Here is a 22,882-nt window from a genome sequence, read left to right as displayed (position 1 = left end):
TGGTAAAATATTGAAAACAATTTTCTTCTCAGTCTCATTCTTGCAAATGGAACATGCTTGAAATATATTTGGCTCATATTGGGGATTGTGTGATCACCTGAAGTCAGCGTGTGTGGGTGTGATAGATAGACTGTCGACCAGTTTTTCCAGAGTGGGCATCCAGGAGAGAGCCAGGTGACAATTTTGTAGCACAACCCACATCCCTCTGTCTCGGCCTCTAGTACAAAAAACATACTAGTACAGTTTCACGCACATTATCAACAGCTGAAGATCAACGAATAAATCGTTTCACAGTTTTAACGTCGACATGAATGAGGGTTGTATTGTTTATTTTTGATGACAATTGTTTTTGCTGATCTTTTGCTAAATCAAACTGGCTTTCAATCAATGTTTTGTTAAAAAAACAGACCCAATTGTAACCAATTAAATAAATGCACGTTCCCAAATACCCAATTCACCGTTAATATGATCAACATTTTAAAAAATTTCGCTTAGTTGTACTGTTTCAACTATCATTATCAAAAAATGTCATTTAGTTTTTTGCTGCTTTTCCTGATTAAGATTTAAGTTTGTTTCCAGAAACGATCGAATGTTCTAGCTGTTTTGTGGTCTGCTCGGTCAAAAAATTTTCTTGCCCTATAATTTTGTTTGACTTTGATTTTTTTTAAAGTACTTGTTCACTACCATTAATTAGTTAGTGAAAACAAACTCTATTGTTTTTCGAATATTTGTTCACACAATAAGATCTTGTCGCTCAGAAGCAAATCTGGGCTTGATCTGTACTCTATAACCTTATGAAGCAAACTCCTCTTCCACAATTTATTTGCTTATTGAGTCTTCTTATTCTTGAACGTCTAATCGGGAAAGGCAGAAAACAAAGCAGCTGTAATTTATGTCTGTCTTAGAGGACTCGAAATTTGAAGATTATCCCCATGTGCTTAGACTTTCTGGGTCTCTAATTAAGTAAAGTGATCGAATATTTTGAAAAATTTTGCTGAATAGGTTATCCACTGGGGTATAATAATTCAATTTAAAATCATTGTAAACACCTGGATAATAAAATCTTGCTTCGTTTTGCCTGCCGCAAATGATTTTCCAAACTGGCATTTTAAGAAAAAGGGCAGGTGAGAACAGGCTACTGTAGGCCTAATGCTGTTCCGCTGCAATTACGCAGGAACCAAAATTATTATTATTACTATTATTAGTTCTTTTGTGAAATTTAATTTCTAAGTTTTGTCAACCTTAAGCTTCATATGTCGGTTCAAAAACATTTTTCAAAATTATTGACTATGATTTCCTATTCTTCAGTTTTCGTATTCTTCCTTATTGTTGATTTTTATACCAAGTATGTTCCATAAACTGAACAATTTCAAAGTCAAAGTTAAAATTTTATTTCGTTTTAATGATGTATGGTACGAAAATGAAGAAGTGTAGCTAAATCATGGTTTGATGTATTTGTTGTTTTACATAGTAGTAGTAAGTAAATACTGTCTCAAGAGAGGGGGGGTTATCCTACGATACTTAAACATGGGATAATAGGGGGTTATCCTAGACGGAAAGGGACTAACTTTCATTCTTTACCAAATGTGACTATTTCCAAGGCGGCAAACTTGTTTTCGGTCAAACAGCCAACTTTGTTCTAAATTTCGTTCAGATAAAAGCTGCAAGTGAACAATTTATTGAAACGTATTTTAGCACTCATAAACACAAAATTTACACGGTTAGGAATTCAAAAGGCGCAATTTACGTAGTTAAGTACAATAAGTTTATTGTCTGCGTGCAACTTTAAATGCTGGTTCTTCTTCATAATCGCTACTACTACTTTCACTGCACTCATTAGCTTCATAATTAATGAATGGGTTAGGGGAGGAAGAGCTGGAGCTGGTGGTAGCATCGAAATCTACGATATCATCGCTATCAATATCGTCCTCGTCAATAATACTTGTCATTGCAAATCCCGGGTCAGGTGTTTCCCATTCTTCAGGGCTTTCACTTATTGTTGTATCCGGTACAACAAAAATATTATTATGGTCCCAGTTTGGACTCGAATCTAGGAGAAGGTGAGCATAATGTTCTACATTTTCGTAGTCCCACTCTACTTCATCGCTATCCCAAGAAAAATCTTCGACTCGGCAATGATCAATTTTATAGTGGCCGAATGGTAGTGTTTTAATTCCCTCATTCAAAATGTGGCGTTTATTATCAAAAGCAGAGAGACATATTTTATTCGTTGAAACCGTTTGTAGAACATGCTTTTCCGAAACAATCCTTGTGTTTTCAGCGCGCAGTGTACTACCAGTCACAAGTGTATTATTGTAGTCTGCATGTCGAAGCAAATTTTGGGCTGCTCTTGTTATTCCTTTGGCGGACATTTTTCGGTTACCTATGAACAGAAAAAAGCAGTCAAATTATGACAATCATACAAGGTTAGTTGGTACTTTGTTAGTTTTTTCTTGAATCATTAACCGTAAAATACTCTCTAGTGGAAGTAATGCTGTACAGTTTTGGCTTCAGGCATATAAACTCTTTTATATAATCCACAGCAAATTCGTCTTTGATTTTTAAGACGACGCGCTTATTTTCTTCGCTGTACAGTTCGTGATCTTCTGGGTAATTTGAGAAGTCGAATTGATCAAGAACGTTGCTCTCCTTCAGTTCACGGTAGAGATCTTCACAATTGATCCGGTATAGCAAGCTATCAGTATCACTATAAAGTAATCGACAGTCAAATGAAGATCGCATTGTTCCATAGTGAAACTGATACATGTAGTATTTCGCTAGATCAAGTATTGTGGCCTCTACTATAGTTGGTGTATCCCAATAGATCTTTCTTGGGCGGGAGGAGAGAGCTGCCATGTTCTCGCCAAACATTTTAAATTTATCAAACTCAAACTTGCTTACTATAGTTAGGGTTCGTCTTGCGTCTCTCGTAAGCTCGATTTTCATCCGTTGACGTTTCGATTCACAGTTTTTCCCATAAACGGCGTTGTTCATTAGTTTATAGAAAATCTCCTCAAATTTATTCGAAGCCGCCTGTCTCTTCTCACTGTTCAGTGTTATATAGGGTGTTAACCAATTGTTTTGAGTAAACTGTAGCACACGATGCATTTTCCTCACTACTAATCCCAAGTTAACATACATTTTCAAAAGCTTGTAATGCAGCACATAATGTTCTTTGTCGAAGAAAGTCTGCAACAGTTTTGGAACTTTGGGGGGGGGGTAAACTATGACTCTCTCGCAAATTCACTTGGTAGTCACTCAGCCAGTCATCCTCAACAATATTTTTCGATGGTGCGAGGGGGAAGTCCTGATGGTAATCGTGTAGACTTGCTGGATAATGCAAGTCGACTTCCACGAAGTAACCGACAGTGTTATCATCAGGACAGTTTAGTATCTCAGCCAGTGTTATATCAGAGTTCAGCGTAAAATCTGACTGAGGGAGTTTTTCATTTTGCATGACGCCACCGTATAGGTTATCGGCGTCCACGCAGAAGCCAAATGTCGAGGGTTGCGAAGAGTCGTAATCTGGTAAATATTTATTATTTGCTGTAAACTTTCTCATCTCGTAGACTGAACATACTCCCCCACGTACTGCTCCTTCTATCATATCGAGGTGCTCGGGTTCTGTAAGCAATTCGACCTCCGCCTTGCATATTCTCAAGGATGCTTCCTTGGCCATATTTGGCAGTGTGTAAAAGTGCATGCAATCGAGTTTGTAGGTGGAGAAACGGAGCTCTCTGTGGAATTCACAAACGCATGCGAGAAGAGCGCAATCGGTTTTCGGGTATGCATCGTGGTAGTCTTGTAGAGTTTGGCAATTCAGAGTGTTCCACATCGTCTTGGCGTGGTTAAAGTTTTCTTGAGTTATTGTTACTGCGTTTCCTTCTAAAGTGTTACGCCATTCATTAAGAGGCGGTAAGGATTTTTCGCTGAACTTTTCTCGACCGCTAACATATGAATAGGGGTAATATCCTTTTTGCTACAGGAGCTTCAATTCTGTTGAGGATAGGTTAGGAAAGACAGATGCAAGTATTCCAAAACGATCTCTTGGTAAAATGTCAACCAACTTTTTGAGAGACGAATTCATCATTTTGAATGAATCAATGAACCTCAGATTTTCATACTTTTTGATCACTTTTCCATCATCTGGGGTTATGGTCTCCACGAGTACTCCAAAATTCATGGAAATGTATTTTTAATCAGTAGATGGAATTACATTTACAGTGGTTGTTGGCTCACAAGATTGGAGGGCTAAACAAATGTGATGAAGTTCATAATTTTGTATATTATGACCCAACACAGGGGTAATGTTGACGTTGCTTCGTGCTCGATTGCATTTTTCATGAGCCCAGCCAAGAAATTGTCCGCTGTAGTGGCAGTGATCCAGATCAATTGATGATTGTTCATCATTATCGTCAAAGGCTTCGTTACATATCGAACATTCGCTAGCTGCACTTTTCGGATACTGGCTACGGTCACCTCTGAAGAAAGGAAAAGCTCGTTTGCGCTTGTATATATCCTTGGCTAGTGTGTGTAACATGTTTACAAATTTAGTAATGCAATCTTCAGAGCTGTCCACGTGGAAGAAGATGGGTTTTGTTGAGTTGTGATCAATTACCGCAAGTGAAAACCCACAGGGCTCGTGTTTTTAAATATCTCTGGTGTATGAGTTGTTCCCGTGGGGCGTGCATCCTGCTACTGGACACAAGAAGGATTCGAAGTCAAAGTAAAAGACTAATGGAACAAACCAGGTAGCGGCCAATTTTTGAATTTATATAAATTTTTTCCCGGAGCTGGTAATCGAACAACAGCCGGCGCATTTTCACAGCAGGTTTCCATATGTGCGGTGAGCTTTGCAAGGCCTTCTTCACACAACCAGAAACAATTCCGGCATATATGAAACGCAAAACGAAATTTGGTATTTCGGAGTTGAAAAGACTACCTTAACCAAGTTGGTAATCAACACATAATGGTAACAGTCTGCTTCGTTTAAAAGCAATAGATCCATTGTGAAGTTTGAGACAAACTTTGACACTCTGATTGGAAATAAGTCTCTACCATCAAAACCAAAAACGTTGATTCGAACTTCATATAGATTTTCGAACTGATTGATGTCTTCTAGCCCCATGGGCATATCGAGGTGTCCAGTTGGTTGATGAAGGTTGGCTTGCTTGTAAGTTTCGGGAGAAGTTTTGTCTGTGTTGTAGTTCATTCCTTGTCGATCTAAGCTAATATTGTTGTGCATATGATATGCAGCAATATAGCAGTAAAGGAAGCAATTTGCGTCCTCATGGTTACGAATATTAAGTAAACAGCGGCAATTTTGTAATTCTGATGGTATTGCAATGTAAGACGAGCCGGTTATAGGTCGGTAACGGGCAAAGTTCACAATTATTTTGATAACTTTCTCAAGCACCCAACCACTACCATTAGAGGCAAATTTCGTTAGCACTATCATCATCTTCTCGACCATAGTCCAGAAGGTCTCACTGCTAAGTCCCTGACTATACACCGGTGTCATGAGCGAATTTGCATAAATTTCAATAAGCTCATCTTCCTGATCTTCGTTTTGACTCGGCTTTCGGAGTTGAAGATGAGCACTAAATTGAACTTTTTGTGATCCTTGTGAAAGTTTTTGTTCTATAAGCGAATCGATTTGTGGTTTATGCTGGAGCATGAACTGAGCAAGGTCTGTGTTGGCTTGGGTTGGTGATGGCGGCAGATGGTAGCTCTAAAGGGTACCATTAAAGGCAGTTTCGGCCGGCGCTTGAGTTGGTTGGAATTGATCGCCAAAGACAGGTAAAGAATGCAAAGAACTCATATGCTGAGCAAATAATCTGGTGTCGTTAAAGCCCATATAGCAGGACCGACAACAATTTGTAAATTTTTGATGACAAGTCCTCATGTGCTGTTCCAGTTCAGAAAGTTTTCTCCAAGTGAATGTACAAATACAACAGGTAAAGACTGGTAAACCTACTTCGTCGGGATGGTAGCGATGCTCATGGCGAGATCGATTTCCTCTGTTTGCAAAAGTTGCCGAACAATATTTGCAATTAAAAACCATAGTTGAAAAATTCAAGATTCAAAAGTTAACAGAGATAATGACAACTTTCGTAAACATGTAATTCAACTTCAAATGGCGAATTTATTTCTATTCCACACGAGGTTCATATAAGACGCGCGCAATTCAAACTTTCAAAATTTTTAAATTTGATTGGATAATAAGAGCGCGTCCTTGCTTTAGTCAACTACTATGAACATATCAAGTTGCGTTGAACGTAAAGTAGCGCTTGACTTTACGTTTCTCACTGAACAACACTGACATGATAAAACTTGTTTGTTATTTTCGAATTATTAGTACAATATATAAAAAGATTTTTTTAAAACCAGGGGTAGTTCCTTTTAGTTATTAGTTATATGTGATGTAACAAAGCATATCAATTGCAATTTTTTGATTTGCTAACTTTTAGGTTTAGTCAGAGTAAACTTTTAATGAATTTTTAATGATCTTTCAATCAAATATTTTAATCTTTTTTCTTCATTTTCATAGATAAAGTGCTCCAATGACATAAGGGTAGAGGAAACATTTGTGTTTGAACCCGTTAGATGTAAAATTACACTCCAGTAGCCTACATAAAAAGAAAGTTTTGATTTGATTTCCATAGAATTTTTGAATAATATTGCAAAAACATCGCTTTTTTGTACACTTTGTTAAATTTTAAGTACAAGGGATGCTTTGGACGGTTATCATACACAGTTTTATTTTTGTCACGGTGTTTGAACAGCTAAAAAATCTACTAAAAGCAAATGAAATGTTCAATTTTTTTCGCTTAATATTGCAAAAAAAAGCGATTTTTGTAGTTTTTTTTTACTGTAGATGCCAGATGGGTGCGTCTGACGATGTTGGTCATCATAACCAAAAATGTTCCCCGGGCACTAAAACGTAGGACCCGACAAGAAAAAATACCTCATCTTTATCAGGAAAAAAGTTAGATTTTCTGTCAATCATGATCAATCAATGTCATCACATGACAGCCAATGACAAGCCCCCCGTTGCAAGCATTTTTCGATGACAGCTGTTATGAGATGATTTTGTCTCCAGCCCCCAAAAAATCGGTTTTTTAGAAAAAACCTGGTGTATCATTATTATTTCGGGTACTTCAATTGCTAATTAATGCCAGATGTTAATGAGACGTTAATGTCCAGATGTTTTGAAAATCGGTGAAGGAGCCGTTTTTCGACCCTGACCCTTATGACCAAAAGTGACAAGCATGTACCACTGATTACAAATCCGTTTAAAAAAATGGGATTTTTTTTTCGTTAATTACTAATTAGACTAATTAGTTAATAATTAGCTGTTAATTAATGGTTAATTATCTCATGAAGGATTGAGTTTATTTTGACGAGCGTTATGAGCTTTTTTGTAGTACAGTGTCTGATAGTGTAAACCCAATAATCAATTTCATCCCAACTATCTGTTGGAGCCGACTTCTTTGGGGTCAAAGGTCAACATGAAAAACAAAAAAAAATTTTTTTCTTTGTTTTTTTTTCAACTTTTTTAGAAGAAATGCGGTCAATTTTTTTATTCATATCGGTAGCCCACAAAAAACAGTTGGTGATGGCGTTCAGGTTTTGAGTTTTCGTTCAGTCGAAAAAAATTTATTAAGCAAAAAAACCGGAAAAATCTCATTTCTAAAAAAATCGTTTCTTTTTTTCCTCCTTTTTGCTGAAAAAATGATGTTTTACTAGTTTAACTAACAACTGAAGGTATACCCAACAGGAGCGCTGATATTATATCAGCATACGAAGAAGGATTTGCTATATGAAGTTTTTGTTTGATAAGGCCTTTATGCATTTTTTGAAGCTTTTGTTCAAACCTAATTTTACATTTCAATAGCTTTCTCAACAAATTTTCTCTCAACCAATCAGAAGCTTGTTTGCTTCCTGCTATATATTCGAACACGTTTGAACATGTCCATTTTGGAAGTTTTCTCCCAACTTTGTCTAACTAAACGATACTATTTTTGTGAACATGTTTGAACATGTCCATTTTTGTAAAATTCTGATTCTAAAGTCTGCTAGCTATGTAAAAAGATTAAAAGACGAGTGTCAATTAGCGAGCTATTCAGAAAAGCCAGTAACACAACACACCAAAGTGCAAAGGAAAAACAATTCAATATTAAATAAGTTGTTAGAGGTCAAAAAAGTCCATTAGAGAGTCTTCTTGTCTTCGTTTTTTTTGGTGCTGCGCACACTACTGGAGTTTCCGAGCAATTGGGTGTCTTGAAATCGGCTGAATTTGTTCGGGGTTGTGGTGTCTGACAGTTTGAACCAGATAAAATGTTGACATCAAACTGACTTGCAAAATTGTCAGAGATCTTGTTCTTCCTCTGGAAATCCTCAAAGAGTGACGGACTTGGGGTTGGAGTAAAAGTTGGGCTTGGATCCACAGCAGGAGTTGTTGGAACACTGTTTGAAACACTCGGTGGCTAACTGTCCGGTGAGGATGGTGATGATTTGACACCCCACATATCACCCAAATTTTCGTAGGCTTGATATGTACCAAGTTGATTCTCGAATAAGGGCACACAATCGCAGTCGTATCTGTACAAGATACGTCTCACTTCCTCCGGCAAAGTTTCTTCAGTCGAATGCATTTGTGGTATAGTTTTTGGTGGTAAGTGTCCTCCAGAAGTAATGATACTGGATTCAGCAGGCTCTGATTTTTCCGGTAGGGCAGCAATAGCGTTAATAAATAGCTTCGGTATCAAACAATGCTGGTAAGTGTACCACAAATCGTTTTTTCTTTTCTGTTGTATCAGAACGACAAAATTTTCAAACACGGTTTGGTAAACAAGAGTTCTCTCAAAAGAGATAGCAGACTCCGAAAGAATTTTCACGGACATTGTTTTGAAGTTCAATTTCGATTCAATAGTTAACTGTTAGGTAAGAGCAAAAGAAAGAAATGAACACAAGTACAAAATTCTTTCCCAACATGTGTTTCGCAAGGTTCGCCTTATCTAAGACCAAACAAATGATTGGAGCATAATCACACCTAGTTGCATAATATATTGTATAAAACATGTGGTTAGCCACACTGTGGTTCCTTTACAGAGGAATTTGGGGTCACATCTGTTTTGTAATGGTTTCATGTAAATTTTGTGTGGTCTCTACACTATACTATCTAGGGTCACATCTGTTCTAAATCAACTTGTAAAATACATGGGTCCCTACACTATTAATGTTTAACTCTCTCCAACACAGAAGTGGGGTTGTGTTGATAAATTTATTGCTTTATATACAAAACACATGTACTTGTTATCTCTGTTTGCAAGTAGGTTCTGGTGGTTTATAAAGGTATGGTTTTAATTAACTATTATCTAAGGTCACATACGTATAAAAGTCTAAAATGAACATTCTCAAGTACGCCGTGGGGCGTACTTGAGATTGTATTTACCAATCACTTGGATTTAATTAAAAATATGACGACACTGGTTTGATCCCAACTTGCCGCGCCTCCTAACTTCGTAGTTATTTACATTAAGAGCATGTGATAAAAAAAGTTGCCTACCACGCCTTTTACTTCCTCAAAAGACACCCAGTTTGGAGATTGCTATTTCGACATTTCCCAAACTGAAAAGCGTTTGGTCAGGGCAACTTTAAAGACTTACGAAAGAACCGGAATATATGTGTTTCTAAAGTTGTTCAAGAAAGCGGCCGAGGATTACGAGTTTGAACAGAGAATTTCTCCAACTCTAGAAGAGTTTGGAAATTTAGTCAAAAAAGCAGAAAAAATACGTGAAGCTGCTGCAACGCAAGATTCAAAACCACCCCCAGCAAAGAAGCAGAAATTTGATCAGTTTAGTAGAGATGGTGGAAGCAATGTTTGAGCGCTCTCCCAACTATTTCAAACAATTTCAAAAGCAGTTCAAGTTTTTAATTGCTGATGAAAAGCCAAACTTAACAGCTTCGAATAACTATGCTGTGTGTCCTCATTTTGAGTCTGAATTTTGTCAGTTACCAACTAACCATTTTCACTTTCTGATTGAGAGTGCAATCGATGTTGAGACCATGAAGCTAATCAAAATTTTTGCAGTTCCCTGTCTCTTCAATACCCTCAGACACTTATTTTCAACCTCAACGAGTCTGGAATTTAAAGGAGATACATTTTCAAAATTACAGCTTGCCGTTGACTTTAATAACAAATCTGGAGAGAAAATGGATACAGCAAATGTACGCAAGCAACTTCCATCCTTGGCAACAGCGGCAACCAAACTATCAAAATCTACAGCGGTCACTAGCGGAATCTCAAAAACATTGGCGAGATCTACATCAATTGTACCACAGAAAACTATTCACAATTTTGTATGTTCTACAATTTCTTCGAAAACTCAAACTGATCAATTTAGTAATGAAACTTTAAAAAGAGTGGAAACAATTTTGAGTGGTCCTCATTCTGGTGCTTTTTGTCAGATTATGGATATATTTATGAGTGGTTTTGGAAAACTAAACATTGATTCTGATTTACTATTTGTTCGTCTTGCATATGAAGAAAAAATTCAGTTTAAAAAAAAATTTATTTCACAATATTAGTTTTGTTAGAGCATCATGTGAAGAGCAAAGCGAATCAATTGAAATTCACTACAATTTACAATTTGTCTATCATCAAATATTAAATGAGCAATAAAAATACAAAAGAGTCCACACAATTCTGAGTTTTGACCTTGAATTGGTTGGTTTTAAAGTAATTGGTGAAACTGTACATTGTTTTTTGCAAGTCGTTGATAGATATTCTTGTAAGAAGACAAGGAGCGTCCAAGGGGATCAGCAAACAGAAGATGGTCGTTAATTTTACATATGAGGAGCCAGTGCGTGCCAGGACTTTGAGATTTTGACGCGTTTACTATTAAAAAAGTGTTTGATTTCAATTTTGAAGGAAAATTGTCTGCTGCAAATACAGAAATTTGTGCTTAAGTTTTTGACATCTCTGAATTAAACCATTAATATCATCTTCGTCCATCATCAGTTTGTTAGAATATGACTTTTTGACACTCGTCGCGCAGTATCAACAAAAATTGTACTAGCTTTTTCTCCAATAAAAAAAATTACAATGTTGGTCGGTAACGCTGCTGAAAACTTCAATTCGATAGATATGGAACAGTTTGTTAGCTCCGGGTGTATAAAATCATGAGAAGCTTGTTGGGTGCTAGTCAGATCAAATACCATTATAAAATGGTTGGGATAGTCTGACAGACTTATTCCATGCCCATTATCAATATAGGCTAAATCGGATATTGTATTAAAATAAAGGCGTTTGTTATCATTTGTAGATATTGGGCTATCAGCCACTGGTAACCCGTTGCGATAAATATATATCTGTTCCAAGTCAAATTTTTGAAAATGAAAAGGATTTTGCATATTGTTGCCCAAAAAAGCTTCGTTCGTATTGAGACAAATTGCTAGTCTTCGGACTGGATCTCGTGCAAAAATGTCCTCTTGCTTCCAACTATGCAGACCAGTTGAAGCCAAAAACGTCTTTGTCAAAGTTTCAAAGTAGTGATAGGCAGCAGGGCTAGTAAGCAAGGTTTTTTCCAATGGCAGACACGACCTCGTCTTTCAATGTCATCTTGCGAACGTACAAATTAGCTTCAACAATTTTCACCTTGTAATGTTTTGCAGCATAATCCGAAATGATAACAAAACCATCAATAGATCTTCTGAATGCAATACGAAGAGTTACACCACTGAGCAGGTGTTTATCACATGTGAAAAAGTCTACCGCTACTTTACCATAAAAAGTGCATCCTGCTGACTCTCTGACCGAGTTTTTTCTTCGAGCAATTTCACCTGCTTTTATTGCAGATGGATGTTCTTCGTAAGAATAGCCTTGACATGCCAACCAAGTGTTCTTTGCGTCTTTGTTATGTGAGAACTCAGTTTCTATAAAACTCTTGTGTGCGTAATTTCCAATTGCGTTAGAGATTTTCAACCCGTTGGTTCACACTGTGCAGTCAGAGAAAAGTGAATGTAGCACAATATTGCAAAAGAATGGAGCATCGGTTTTAGCAGTGTCAGCAGTAGCTGCCCCGTCATATTTGAGATCAGCTCCCGAAGACTGAACAATTTTGCATTTGACTTCCAAAAAATTTTTTTGCAAATCAATAAAGTTGTTACGGTCACCAGTTACCTCGAACTCTAGCATGGGTCCATCAGGACTATGAACAGGTCCCAATTTTTGACAAAAACTTCCATCGAAAGTCACCAAGAGCGCCGGCTTCTCAAAGAGATCCAAAGAGCTATGGGTTGCTTCGTTTGGTAACAGGTTAGCAATCATATTTAACTTGAGAAAAGAAATCAGACCGACTTCTTTTTGGAACTTTTTGTTTTGAAATGACCAACTTTTGTTTGGTTAATGTTTTTCTTGGTGATTTTTTTGAGCGACTCCTAATCGTTTTTCTTTGTTGCCGAAATCTTGCTCCCCCTGTTTGTTTTTTAACAGTGTTGCTTATTGTATTTTTTAGTGCTTGTTTGGGTGATTTTTTACTGCTGACAACGTCTAGCAGCTCTGGAACACTTTGCTTTTAAAGTTCTTTTCCAATACGGTTTGCAGTAGGAGAAATGAAACGTCCAGCTAGGGGCAAAGCGACCCACCCAATTCCCGCAGCTAATGCACCAAAACCACTGCCTCTTTGCCGGTAGTGGCCAGAGAAATGTGGTAAGGATGTTGCTTGTTTAGCGTAATAAGGGTCCATGCTAATTGGAAAATTTTTTGAACTGAAGGGTTAAAATGACTTTACCGGTTCCCGAAAAGGGAACCAATTCTCCCGTTTCTTTGCGAAGCTCAATCGATATTGATTGTATGGTGGTTGATAAGAGTTTTTTGTAATCTAAATTGGAAAAAACAATTCGATGAGTTGGTTCAAGCTCGCAGACACTACAGTTTTTCAGACGTTGTTTTGAATCAATGACTCGAAGCAAGGGGGCTTTTGTATCACCGACGTACTGGTACTCAATAATATTCGTATATTAAAATTACGTGCTTTCCCGAGCAAAGATCAACGGGAAATTCTCCAAAGTATGCTGCCGTTTCATCACTCTTCATTAGTCTGTTTGATGTTGCGCTTTTCATTTTGTACCCTATGTGTACTCCACTGCCATCTGGAATGCCCGAAAAACCAATAATGCTGGGAATTTCTTTACTGGGAAAAGTAATTCCTTCATTTTCCCCCATCAAAATTTCAAACTTTCCAGTTTTCTTGATCTCTCTGAATGAAAAGTTTGGTAGTCCAACAGTTAGTTTGATAGTAGTTAGTAGTTCAACAACTGAGTTATAAGTTCCTGTCATGATAGACAATTTTTCACCGTTATACGGACGAGAGATCACATTGTCTTCGGTAGCCCTTTTCTGGCTGTCTTCGTACCCTTTTAAGCTATATACTACCATGTCTCCATTTACAATATGCTCAATTTTTGTGGGGAAAATGATCTCACTGAGAGCTACTCTCCAGTCACCAGTGAGTTGAATTTCATCATTGAAAAAGTTTCGAAGTGAACTGAGAGTGTTAGAGTCAAAAATTTCCATTGAAGCAGATGAAATAACATGCACAGTGAATTCATCGGTGAAACGGTTTTCACTCATTTTTCTCTACACGAACAAGCTGTAACTCTGGTTGATAAAATTTACCTTCAATTTTTTCACCGTTTGCATCAATAAGTGAATACGTTGGCGGATTGAAGGTTGCTAAGCTTTCTACTTCAAAAACTTGGTCGGTGAAAGATTGTTTATACCCTTTCCTGAAGGCTTCGTCTTTTTTGACAATTCTAACAAAATCTCCAACGTAAAATTTGGGTCTCTGAAACTTGATTGTTTGAGCGCTCAACGAGACAAGTCGTGGAACATCCTTTTTAGTGACTTTATTTGGAGCAAGTTTGGTTACTCGGTTGACTCGTGAATTAATTGTTTTCACAAATTGATCCAGTTTATCTATATAGGAGTATGTCCACTTTTCTCCAAGGTACTTGTAGATAATTTTTTTTAGTGACCGAATGTTCCGCTCTGCGAATGCAGACGTTTTTTCAATAAAAGTGCTGTGTAAATGAATTCCTCGTTTGTTGCATAAGGTTTTGAAGGCTCCAAGAAACTCTGTACCATCATCAACCCACACTTTTTGTGGTTGCTTGTTTTTTATCATTTTTTTAAATGCCGAGGCAGTTTCCGTTGCATACTTTGTTTTTAAGTGCTCCACACGAAGGTATCTGGAAGGACAGTCGACTGCAACCAATAAATATTTAACATTTCTGTTGTATTTTGCTAGTTTATCCACATAAGCCAAGTCAACGGACCAAATTTCATTTATGTCTTTTACTATTACTTTAAGTCTGGGAAAACGTAAACGATTTGGGAGATATTTTGTAAAAGATGACTTGGTTCCCAAGTATGTCTTAACTTTACCAAATGATAATTTGCTTTGGGTTTTTAATCGCTTTGGGTTTCCAAACGATGCAGGTCCCTTCAAATACAGTTGGTCCAACGTTTTTTTCTCAGAAGAAGTAAGACCATTTTTGCTGTTTGGTCTCTCCTTCTGCCGTCTTTTTTCTTGTGCCCGTTTTTCTTTTGTTGGTAACTTGATAACCGCTTCCTGATTGTCCTCGTGGGCTTGCAAAAATTTTTTCTTCGCTTTCGGATGCTTCCAAGATCTGTTTGGCATAGGTATTCGAAACTAAATGAGGTGGAAGATCGAGAGCTAATAATGCTCGAGAATACTTTTGAATGTCAATTTTCTTTGTTGACTGCTGTGTGTTATACAAAAAAGTTGACGCTTTTAAGCCAAGTGGTTGGTTATTAATATGAATGATACCACCTGGATCTTCAATGGATATTGTCGAAGATTCTAATATCTTGTTGAGAATGATTTCTGCTCTTCCGATTTTATTTTTCTCCATCACTCCCAAATCTCTCATTATTGACTGAAACGTTGTAGTTGTACTTTTTGTGACAATAGGTTCAATTTCACTGTCATCACTCATCGGCTCCTCTTTTTCCTCATGATCTGTTTCAACATTTATGCTGGATTCTGTCTGGACTGAACATGTTTCTTTGAATGAGAGACAATTGCGTGGCTTTCTGTTTGTAGACAGGATTGTCAAAAATTTCACTTTTTGCCGGTTGTGTTGACATGAACATTCTTTTGGGAATTAAGATAAATACTTCAGTATACATTATCACTTCCTCAGATGAAGGTAACACGAGAGAGCAATACCTTTCAAAAGAACCGTATTTTTAGCAAAAATCTGCCTTTTATTTTTCAAACTTGTTTGTTTAGATAAAAGTTTTTTATATGAATTTTCATGACCTTGTATTAATGTTTTCTTGACGGGAACGTTACCGTTGACAACATTAAGCAAACACTCGCAAAGAAAGTTAAAAAAACTATTTGGTGCCGACTTTATTAGTTCTTTTGACTTTATGTCCGATGTCTCTAACATTCGCCGCAGCATACAAAGCTCTTTCTCTCTCATTACTCAAATTGGTTATAACAGCTTTAGCTGGGGGAAGGTAAAAAACGGATGGTCCTGGTGGAACAATATTGGAGCAGTAACGTAAAACGTCCGATGTTTTTGGATCCAGATCGATCAGTAAATGACCAAAGGGTTGTTTGGTTGCTAGCTCGTAGCTATCTTTCAAAAATTGCGTGTTACTAAGCTGTCGACCAATTAAACTAATCTGTTGAATGTCACGGGGTGATTTAAATAAAATTATACGTGTTGTATTAAGATCAATAGTTCGTGACCATTTAATTTGTTGAAATAAATTGTGTTTTACGTAAATTACACTAATGTTTTTGTGACGTCCTGCTGTAGCCAATTTCGAAAACTCTTTGTCATTAAAAATCTCTTCACATGAATTGTCAAACACCAACAGACAAATTTCGAGCTCCGATATCAAATCGAAGCTTGAAAATTTGGTAAACTGTATGTTTAATTTTGCCTCTAGTGACTTAAATTTGGGTTGTTCATGTTGGTAGAAATAAAAAGTCGAGAGGAACTTTGGAGAAAAAGTGTTTTCGAGTAACATTCTGAAAATAAGCTCTGTTTTTCCACAACATGACGGACCGCAAACGGCCATAAACAACCGGTCAGTTGTTGAAATGATTTTATTCATAATTTTGGGTTGGGAAGAGCGTATCCAACTGTACAAGAAAGAAGAGAAAACCAAAATGTAGACTCTTCACATTCAAGCTGGAAAAACACAAGTTTTACCAGAGAAACTATTATGAGAAATATTATATTAAAAACTTGTGTAAAATAAACAACTTCTGATCGTGGTATCCTTGAATTACAAAACCTCCATGATAGTCTTTCATGGTGATTATCATCAAACACTAAGTCAGTTATTGCCCCGCCTGTATCTAACTGATCCTCTGCTTTACTCATTTCAAAATAAGTTTTTTTAAAAAAAGAGGTAAATTTGGTTATTTGATTATATAAATTTCATAAGATACAAATTGTGAGTTTTGATTATCATTGATAAAAGTAACAGTGTAGTTCGCATTTACTCTGTCATTTTTTTCTCTGAAAACAATTGACTGTACGTTGTTCTTTTCAATTCTTCGTCTTATTTCAGCTGGAAGGCTCTTATCGTTCAGTGACATCAGAACTGGTTCTGCACGCTTGGGCATAGGTAAAGGGGTTAGTTTCAGCTTTCGCATTTTCTCTTCCAAAGACATGGTACAATTGAAAGTACTCCAAAAGTGAAAGGTATTTCTTGAAGGCTTCTATTTCAGCTCCAGTACAGACAATTTGCTGTTTCCTCAGTACAGTTTGACCACGACTGTCAACTTTTCCCTCTTGGACAAATGTAGCTGTTAATTGATTTTCATCCGCTATACAACTGTAAACCACTAAATTTGGGGACAAGTTCACTTGAAGTAGAGACGATGCTGCTTTCTCGGACCGTCGATTCATTCGTTAGCCACAGGTAAAAAAGTGTAGCTTTTTTTCTTGCACAGTGTCGATTTCTTTGCCGCTTAGGACAGCTTAAAACATGTAAAGTACAAATTGGTGTGTCGTGTAAAATTTCAAATTTTCAATTTTTGGACATAATAAAATCTCTAAATTGATAACGTCCTATTTGAGAAGTTTCTGAATAGTTTCTGTTTTTTCTGTTCCCTTCGCATGAAAAGTTGCCAAGGGAAATCGAAGTGCTATGCTGTCAAAAATTTGTTGCAAAAAACAATATGGATAATCTCCACTCTCCCAATTCAAACCGTGGAGATATTTTGACACCCAAATGTATGATCGTCTCTCACTCGAAGACAGTATGTTGAATGAAGTTGGGGGTAAAAATGACACAGTATCGCAAAAATTTTCTGTCGAAACAGCTAGTTCTTTGATAATAAAACCAGACTTTTTATGTCGAAAGCCTTCAAGATCAAGAACAACTGGTCTTGATTTCAACATTCCAGCAAACTGAATAAATTGCTTTTAAAAGTCTTTACATATAGACAGAAGGCAAGTCCTGTCACGTGACCAAGATACTTGTTTGTCACTGGACACGGTAGGACATACGAATAGCCCGGCCCTTTTTCACTATATTCAAAGATAAAACCTGAAGCGTCGTGAAGTATAGCATGCAACCTCAAAATTTTGTAAGACTTGAAATACTTGTCCAGAGACGAATTATCAATACCAATCAGTCCACCATAGGGTCTCAATTTCATCGCAATATCCAAATCATGATCAGGATCCAAGTACTGACATGTTGCCAAGAAACAAAGAAACCTTTCACCGTATTGAAAATAATCCTTTTTCAATTCCTTGTAAATTTCGTGAATAGCTTTCAAATCAACCGTCGCTAGGGTTGTCATGGCGGAAAAATGAGTTTCAAGGCCGCCTAATCCCCTTAATCCCTTTCCGTCTAGGATAACCCCCTATTATCCCATGTTTAAGTATCGTAGGATAACCCCCCTTTCTTGAGACAGTATTTACTTACTACTCATAGTAATTTGTCAAAATAGACCAATGTCTTGTGTGTGAATTTCGTTTTCCCTTTCATTAAGTCTCCAAAATTTTTGACAAACGACCCCTAACAGAGATGGACCATAATTATTGGATCTGGCAGATTAATTTTTTTTCAAATAGTGGTGCAACTTAAGCTTGCTCAAGAGTTTCTGGAAAACAATTTTCTATGAAATTTTTATATTTTTATGAAATGAAATTATTTTTTTGATGCACTAATAATTGTCATATTGATGCACTAAATCATATCAGTTACTGAGCGGAATGAAATCGAAAAGATAGGACGGGGGTTGCATACAAACAGCAATTATTAGCGGTGAAAGCTGGTATTTTGCAAGTAGTTAATCTTTCAATTACTACCTGAAAGGGTTACGAAATAGAGGAGTTGAAATAAAGGGTAGAATAAGGCGATGAAGAATGAAACTGCGGGAATAACTTTGATATAAAAATTGAAACGTTTCTCAACAACAATATATTGGCGGAAATATTACCATTTTAAACGCATTGTGGTTTTACAATAAATGCTAAGTCAAAAACTTTCTTTCACGCACGAGATAAGGCGTGTTGAGATTGAGATGGGGTCGGCTGTGTTGCCCAGTGATTCTTGAATTTTGATGATCTGGCAAATTTCTGACCAAGTTATTGTATCAGCACTTAACAGAGAATGTATTGCCTGAACAAGACTCTCCAAGACATTTTGTTTACACGATCTTTTAAGTGATTAGGATGATGATAGTGACCTGTATATGAGTGACTCTGCATGTACTCCCTGTCCCTGTCCTAGGGAGATGCTGTTGAACATACTCCCGTAAAAGCCCATGTCCTCCGCGAATTTACTCAACGCTGCACCAAATTGACCAACAACACTTACTTTAGGTTGGAAAAATTCAGCCTTAACATTTTATAAGGAAATATTTAACTATTTTTTAGGTTATCCGGCTCTAAAAATTTGTTAATTTTGTTTTTTTTATGGTAAATTGATTATTTTTAAGTTGTAAGAAACGGTCATTGAAATTGTGTTGTGTACTCTCAAGCTAAAAAGGGTGCTTTCCTGGAATTCTTTGCCAAAAATGATAAATATTTTTGTATTGAGATACCCTGCGTTGCAGTCCCTTTAAATAGGGGCAGCAACTGGAAAGTGGTTTACAACGAGAAAGAACTCTGGCTTACAAGGAAAGCGAAACTCAGGTCAATTTTAGGTTAATTTTACCGACTGTAATCAGACATATATCTAACAGAATACAGTGTTTGCATGTTTTACCGTACCTGACATTGGGTCTGCCCCGGGTGACAGAATGAAGACTAGTGACTTCACATTGCTTGACTCTGAGTAGCACTTCTTAATGTCCATTGGGGGACTGGTCACAAAGTTTCGACCCAACTTCTCGGAGATAAATTTCCGCACTTGGTTCACCAACTGAAAACATTACAGGCGTCTACCGATACCTATTTTTTTAAGTGAATGTACTCAGTTTTCAGCTGCTTTCCACGTTTGTATCCTAATACATTACAAAAGACAACTATGCTAACCTATCCTTAATCTTTTTAATTTGTCGGTAAGTCGCAACCACTTTCTTTGAAAGTATGTTTAATTTGGAACCAGTAGATGCTTTTAATGAAAGTGAACAACAATTATAGATTTTTTGCGATAAAAAGAACTGCGGCAGAACTGGCCAAAGAATTAAATTTTTCCAACAATCTTGCAAAAACGCTGCGAATCAATGGATTACATAATTATTCAGTTTTCATTGCAGATTATGAAAGAAGTTCAAGGATTTTTCTTGCCATTTTGGAACCTTCCATCACTCGGGATGGTTCTGTTGTGATGACATCCAATTTAAATTGGTAAAATGGTTACAATACATGACTAATGTTGTCGGTAATTTTATCCGTAATTTCTTGACCAGGAAAAAAATAAATACCTTATTCAAGAACTTGGCTTTCACTTAGTACATTTAATTTTGGAGCAAAGGGGCAAATGATCTCAAACTTTTTAGTTGATTTTTACTAGCTTTCAATTTTAATTCAAATTGCTATATTTTAATATTCTGCGACTTATTTCAAAATTGACGCAAACCTGATCTGGTCTGACAACTCTGAAGACGAGGAGTTGTTGGAACTGATCCAGAGTCTTGTTCCAGGGATCTGGGATGTCTTGACTGTCCAGCTCACTCTGGTGGAAAAACAATTTCCACCTGTCCAGTTTGTCGATAAAACTCTTCCTAAAACATCTCAAATTTATCTTTCTCCGTCTTCGTTTTTTATCTTTCTCCGTCTCCGTCTTCAAGAAAGGAAAGTCAAATTTTCAATCATACAAGAAGATAAAAAGTTGAATCTACGTAGGAGAATCGTCTCAAGATGGAAAAAATTTCAAACAGATGTTTTGAAAACAGTCAGTAGGTGATCACCCAGTGTATATTTAAGTTCTAAGCAACCAGTAAAAAGTAAGAATGATCATAGACACATTTTGGTGTTTCATACTATGTTCATATCAGACTATAGACATTTCAGCAGCAATCCGAAGGTTCAATCTCGCAAGGTTCACCTGAATTCCCGAAATGGGGTCAGTTTGGTAGTCATGAAGATAATTTGCTCCCAGGTGACTTTGGGCAGCCACTCAGGAGCAGGGTTCTCTAGATATGCACTTTCCTTCTCACCACCACTCTTCCCACCTCCACCACTACCAGCAGCAGATTGATGTCCACTTGCGTTTATCAGGAAAGTAAACTCCTGTCTGTCGATTTCCTCACGTGACCTATTACAGCCACTTCTTATGTGCCTGTTTTTCTTAAAAGAGCTGACTCATGATTATAAACTTCACGGAACAGGGTGCATGACGAACTTTAAGAAGCAGTAAAGTTTTTTTGAAACTCTTTGTTTCATTTTGATAAACAAATTTTGGATTGTTTCCGTTTGTGCCCCCCAGCTTAGTGGGTTCATATTATTTTCACCCCACCCCCGACGCACGTGCCATATATTTACATAATGATTTAATATATAATGACACGTGCTGTGCATCTGGGGGCGGGAGGGTGCATAACGAACTGGGGGGCACAAACGGAGAAGATCCCGAATTTTTAACGAAAAGTAGTCGTCACAACCAACTTCGAATGAACACAGCAGAAATCGACGAGAAATAAATTTACACAAGTAGATAAATAAACTACATGAACACAAGGAGGCTCGGAAATGAGCGTACGCGCAATGTTCCGATCACGCTCATCCACATGAACTGGCTACCAAATGATGAAGAGATAGAAAACTTTCAAAAAAATGCATATCGCTCATTAAACCACAATCGAAACACAATAGAGCCACGCTAAAAGGCCGATGAAACTTGTTGTTAAAAGGACAAGAAAAGACAATAAAAAAACCAAATAACAAGCATTAATTAAGACCAAAACTCAATGTCTATATTGAAAAAATAATAATTATAAAATCAAACTGGCATTAGATATATCCTAAACAAAACAATTTAACGTACATTTCATTAGAAAAGATATGGGACTTGTCCTCAATGACACTGGGTAACAGGTCAAAAAAGTGCGAAGTTCAAAAACGTTTCTATTTTTGAAAACAATTTAAAATTGATAAATAGCATTACATATTAACTAAAATCACTATGAAGTTAGTTATATCTCCATAGGGAGCAATCGACACCTCTCATTATCCAGCGTACCTCATACGACTACAAAAAAGACCATTTAAAAAGTTCAATTAAATTTTGCTGAAAAATGACAGTGAAGCCGCTAAAACCACAAACTTGCCAATTAGAGTTTACTACCATTAATTTTTTATTTTAGAATGAAACAAAAATCCTTTGAATTGAACAAATATAAAATTATGAAAACTCGTAGTAACGAAGCTGAGAAACAAATAGTTGAAACAAAAACCGTTAAAAAATAGATAATAGCTCAATGGAAACGGGCTGTGACCTGTCTTTACAGAGACTACAGGCTACAAATAGACATATAAACTATTTTAAAAAAGATACGCTCAGAAATCCAAACATCATAAGTCATAATCCAAAATCTCAAAAGTCATAACAGACATAAGATTTCAACAAAAAGCGATGATTTAAGTAGCAAAATTCCGGGAAAGCAATTGGGTCTATTATTGAGGAGACTTATTCACGACACTAAAAAAATCATCAAATACAGGCAGAAGCCAAAATTTCACAAACAACTTTACAAACACCACAGTGTTCAAGGCACAGTAATTATAAGATGCTATCTTCCCAAAATAAAGATCACCACTTGCTTCTCATCTGATCATCAACATCCTCCTTTTAAAAGGACTAAAAAGAAATGTAAACCAAAAGCAACCCAAAAATTGAACAGCGTTGGAATCTCAAAAATTATTTGTGAAACTGAATGTTTATTTTCATGAAGTCATTTTAAAAGTCATTAAAAAATATAGCTATCAACTAAAATCTTGAAACAGGTTCAGTTACACGTCCTGAGGAAGCATATGACACAACTCATTATCAGGTATATGTCGTACAACAGCAAAAAGAAAGTCAAACATAGGTTAAAAAAATTGAAGAAAATCCACAAAATTTTGACAGAGATTTTTGTCTCAGCCCAATAGCATAAACTGTTCAACAAAAACAATTAAAATAATCAGATAGGTCTTTTTTCAACGCTATGTTTTTTCTAAACGATGCTTTTCTTCAACTGGAACTGTTAATAAGGTTGTAATTCAACAAGAAAACAAAATGAACCTATAGAATCCACGATTATGCCCGAAAAAAAATGAAAATACGTAGTATCGAAAAAAGAAACGATCAGTTGTGTATAAAACTGTTACAAAAATTAATTGTCGGCTCACAGATAACGAGCCGAACGAAGTTAAAAACGAAGTT

At 36.6% G+C, this 22,882-nt stretch overlaps 1 protein-coding gene across 3 annotated transcripts in view; it reads right to left on the bottom strand.

Moving 5' to 3' along the window:
• Positions 1-22,882, bottom strand: part of LOC142337634 (dynein axonemal heavy chain 7-like) — a 291,470-nt gene that overhangs the window by 102,325 nt on the left and 166,263 nt on the right. For 2 of the 3 annotated variants that reach the window (XM_075387009.1, XM_075387011.1), the window contains exons 56-60: positions 20,564-20,773; positions 20,096-20,240; positions 19,285-19,435; positions 18,759-18,861; positions 98-217 (exon numbers count right to left, since the gene is read on the bottom strand). In XM_075387009.1, the coding sequence (XP_075243124.1) occupies positions 98-217; positions 18,759-18,861; positions 19,285-19,435; positions 20,096-20,240; positions 20,564-20,773 (729 nt within the window). The remainder of the gene's footprint in view (positions 1-97; positions 218-18,758; positions 18,862-19,284; positions 19,436-20,095; positions 20,241-20,563; positions 20,774-22,882) is intronic. The other variant, XM_075387012.1, reaches the window with a different exon arrangement.

The sequence above is a fragment of the Convolutriloba macropyga genome, chromosome 4 (assembly GCF_964194025.1).
Source record: "Convolutriloba macropyga chromosome 4, txConMacr16.3, whole genome shotgun sequence".
Classification (NCBI taxonomy): domain Eukaryota; kingdom Metazoa; phylum Xenacoelomorpha; order Acoela; family Convolutidae; genus Convolutriloba; species Convolutriloba macropyga.
Note: the sequence above shows the minus strand (reverse complement) of the source record. Positions and strands in the feature narration are given on the sequence as shown.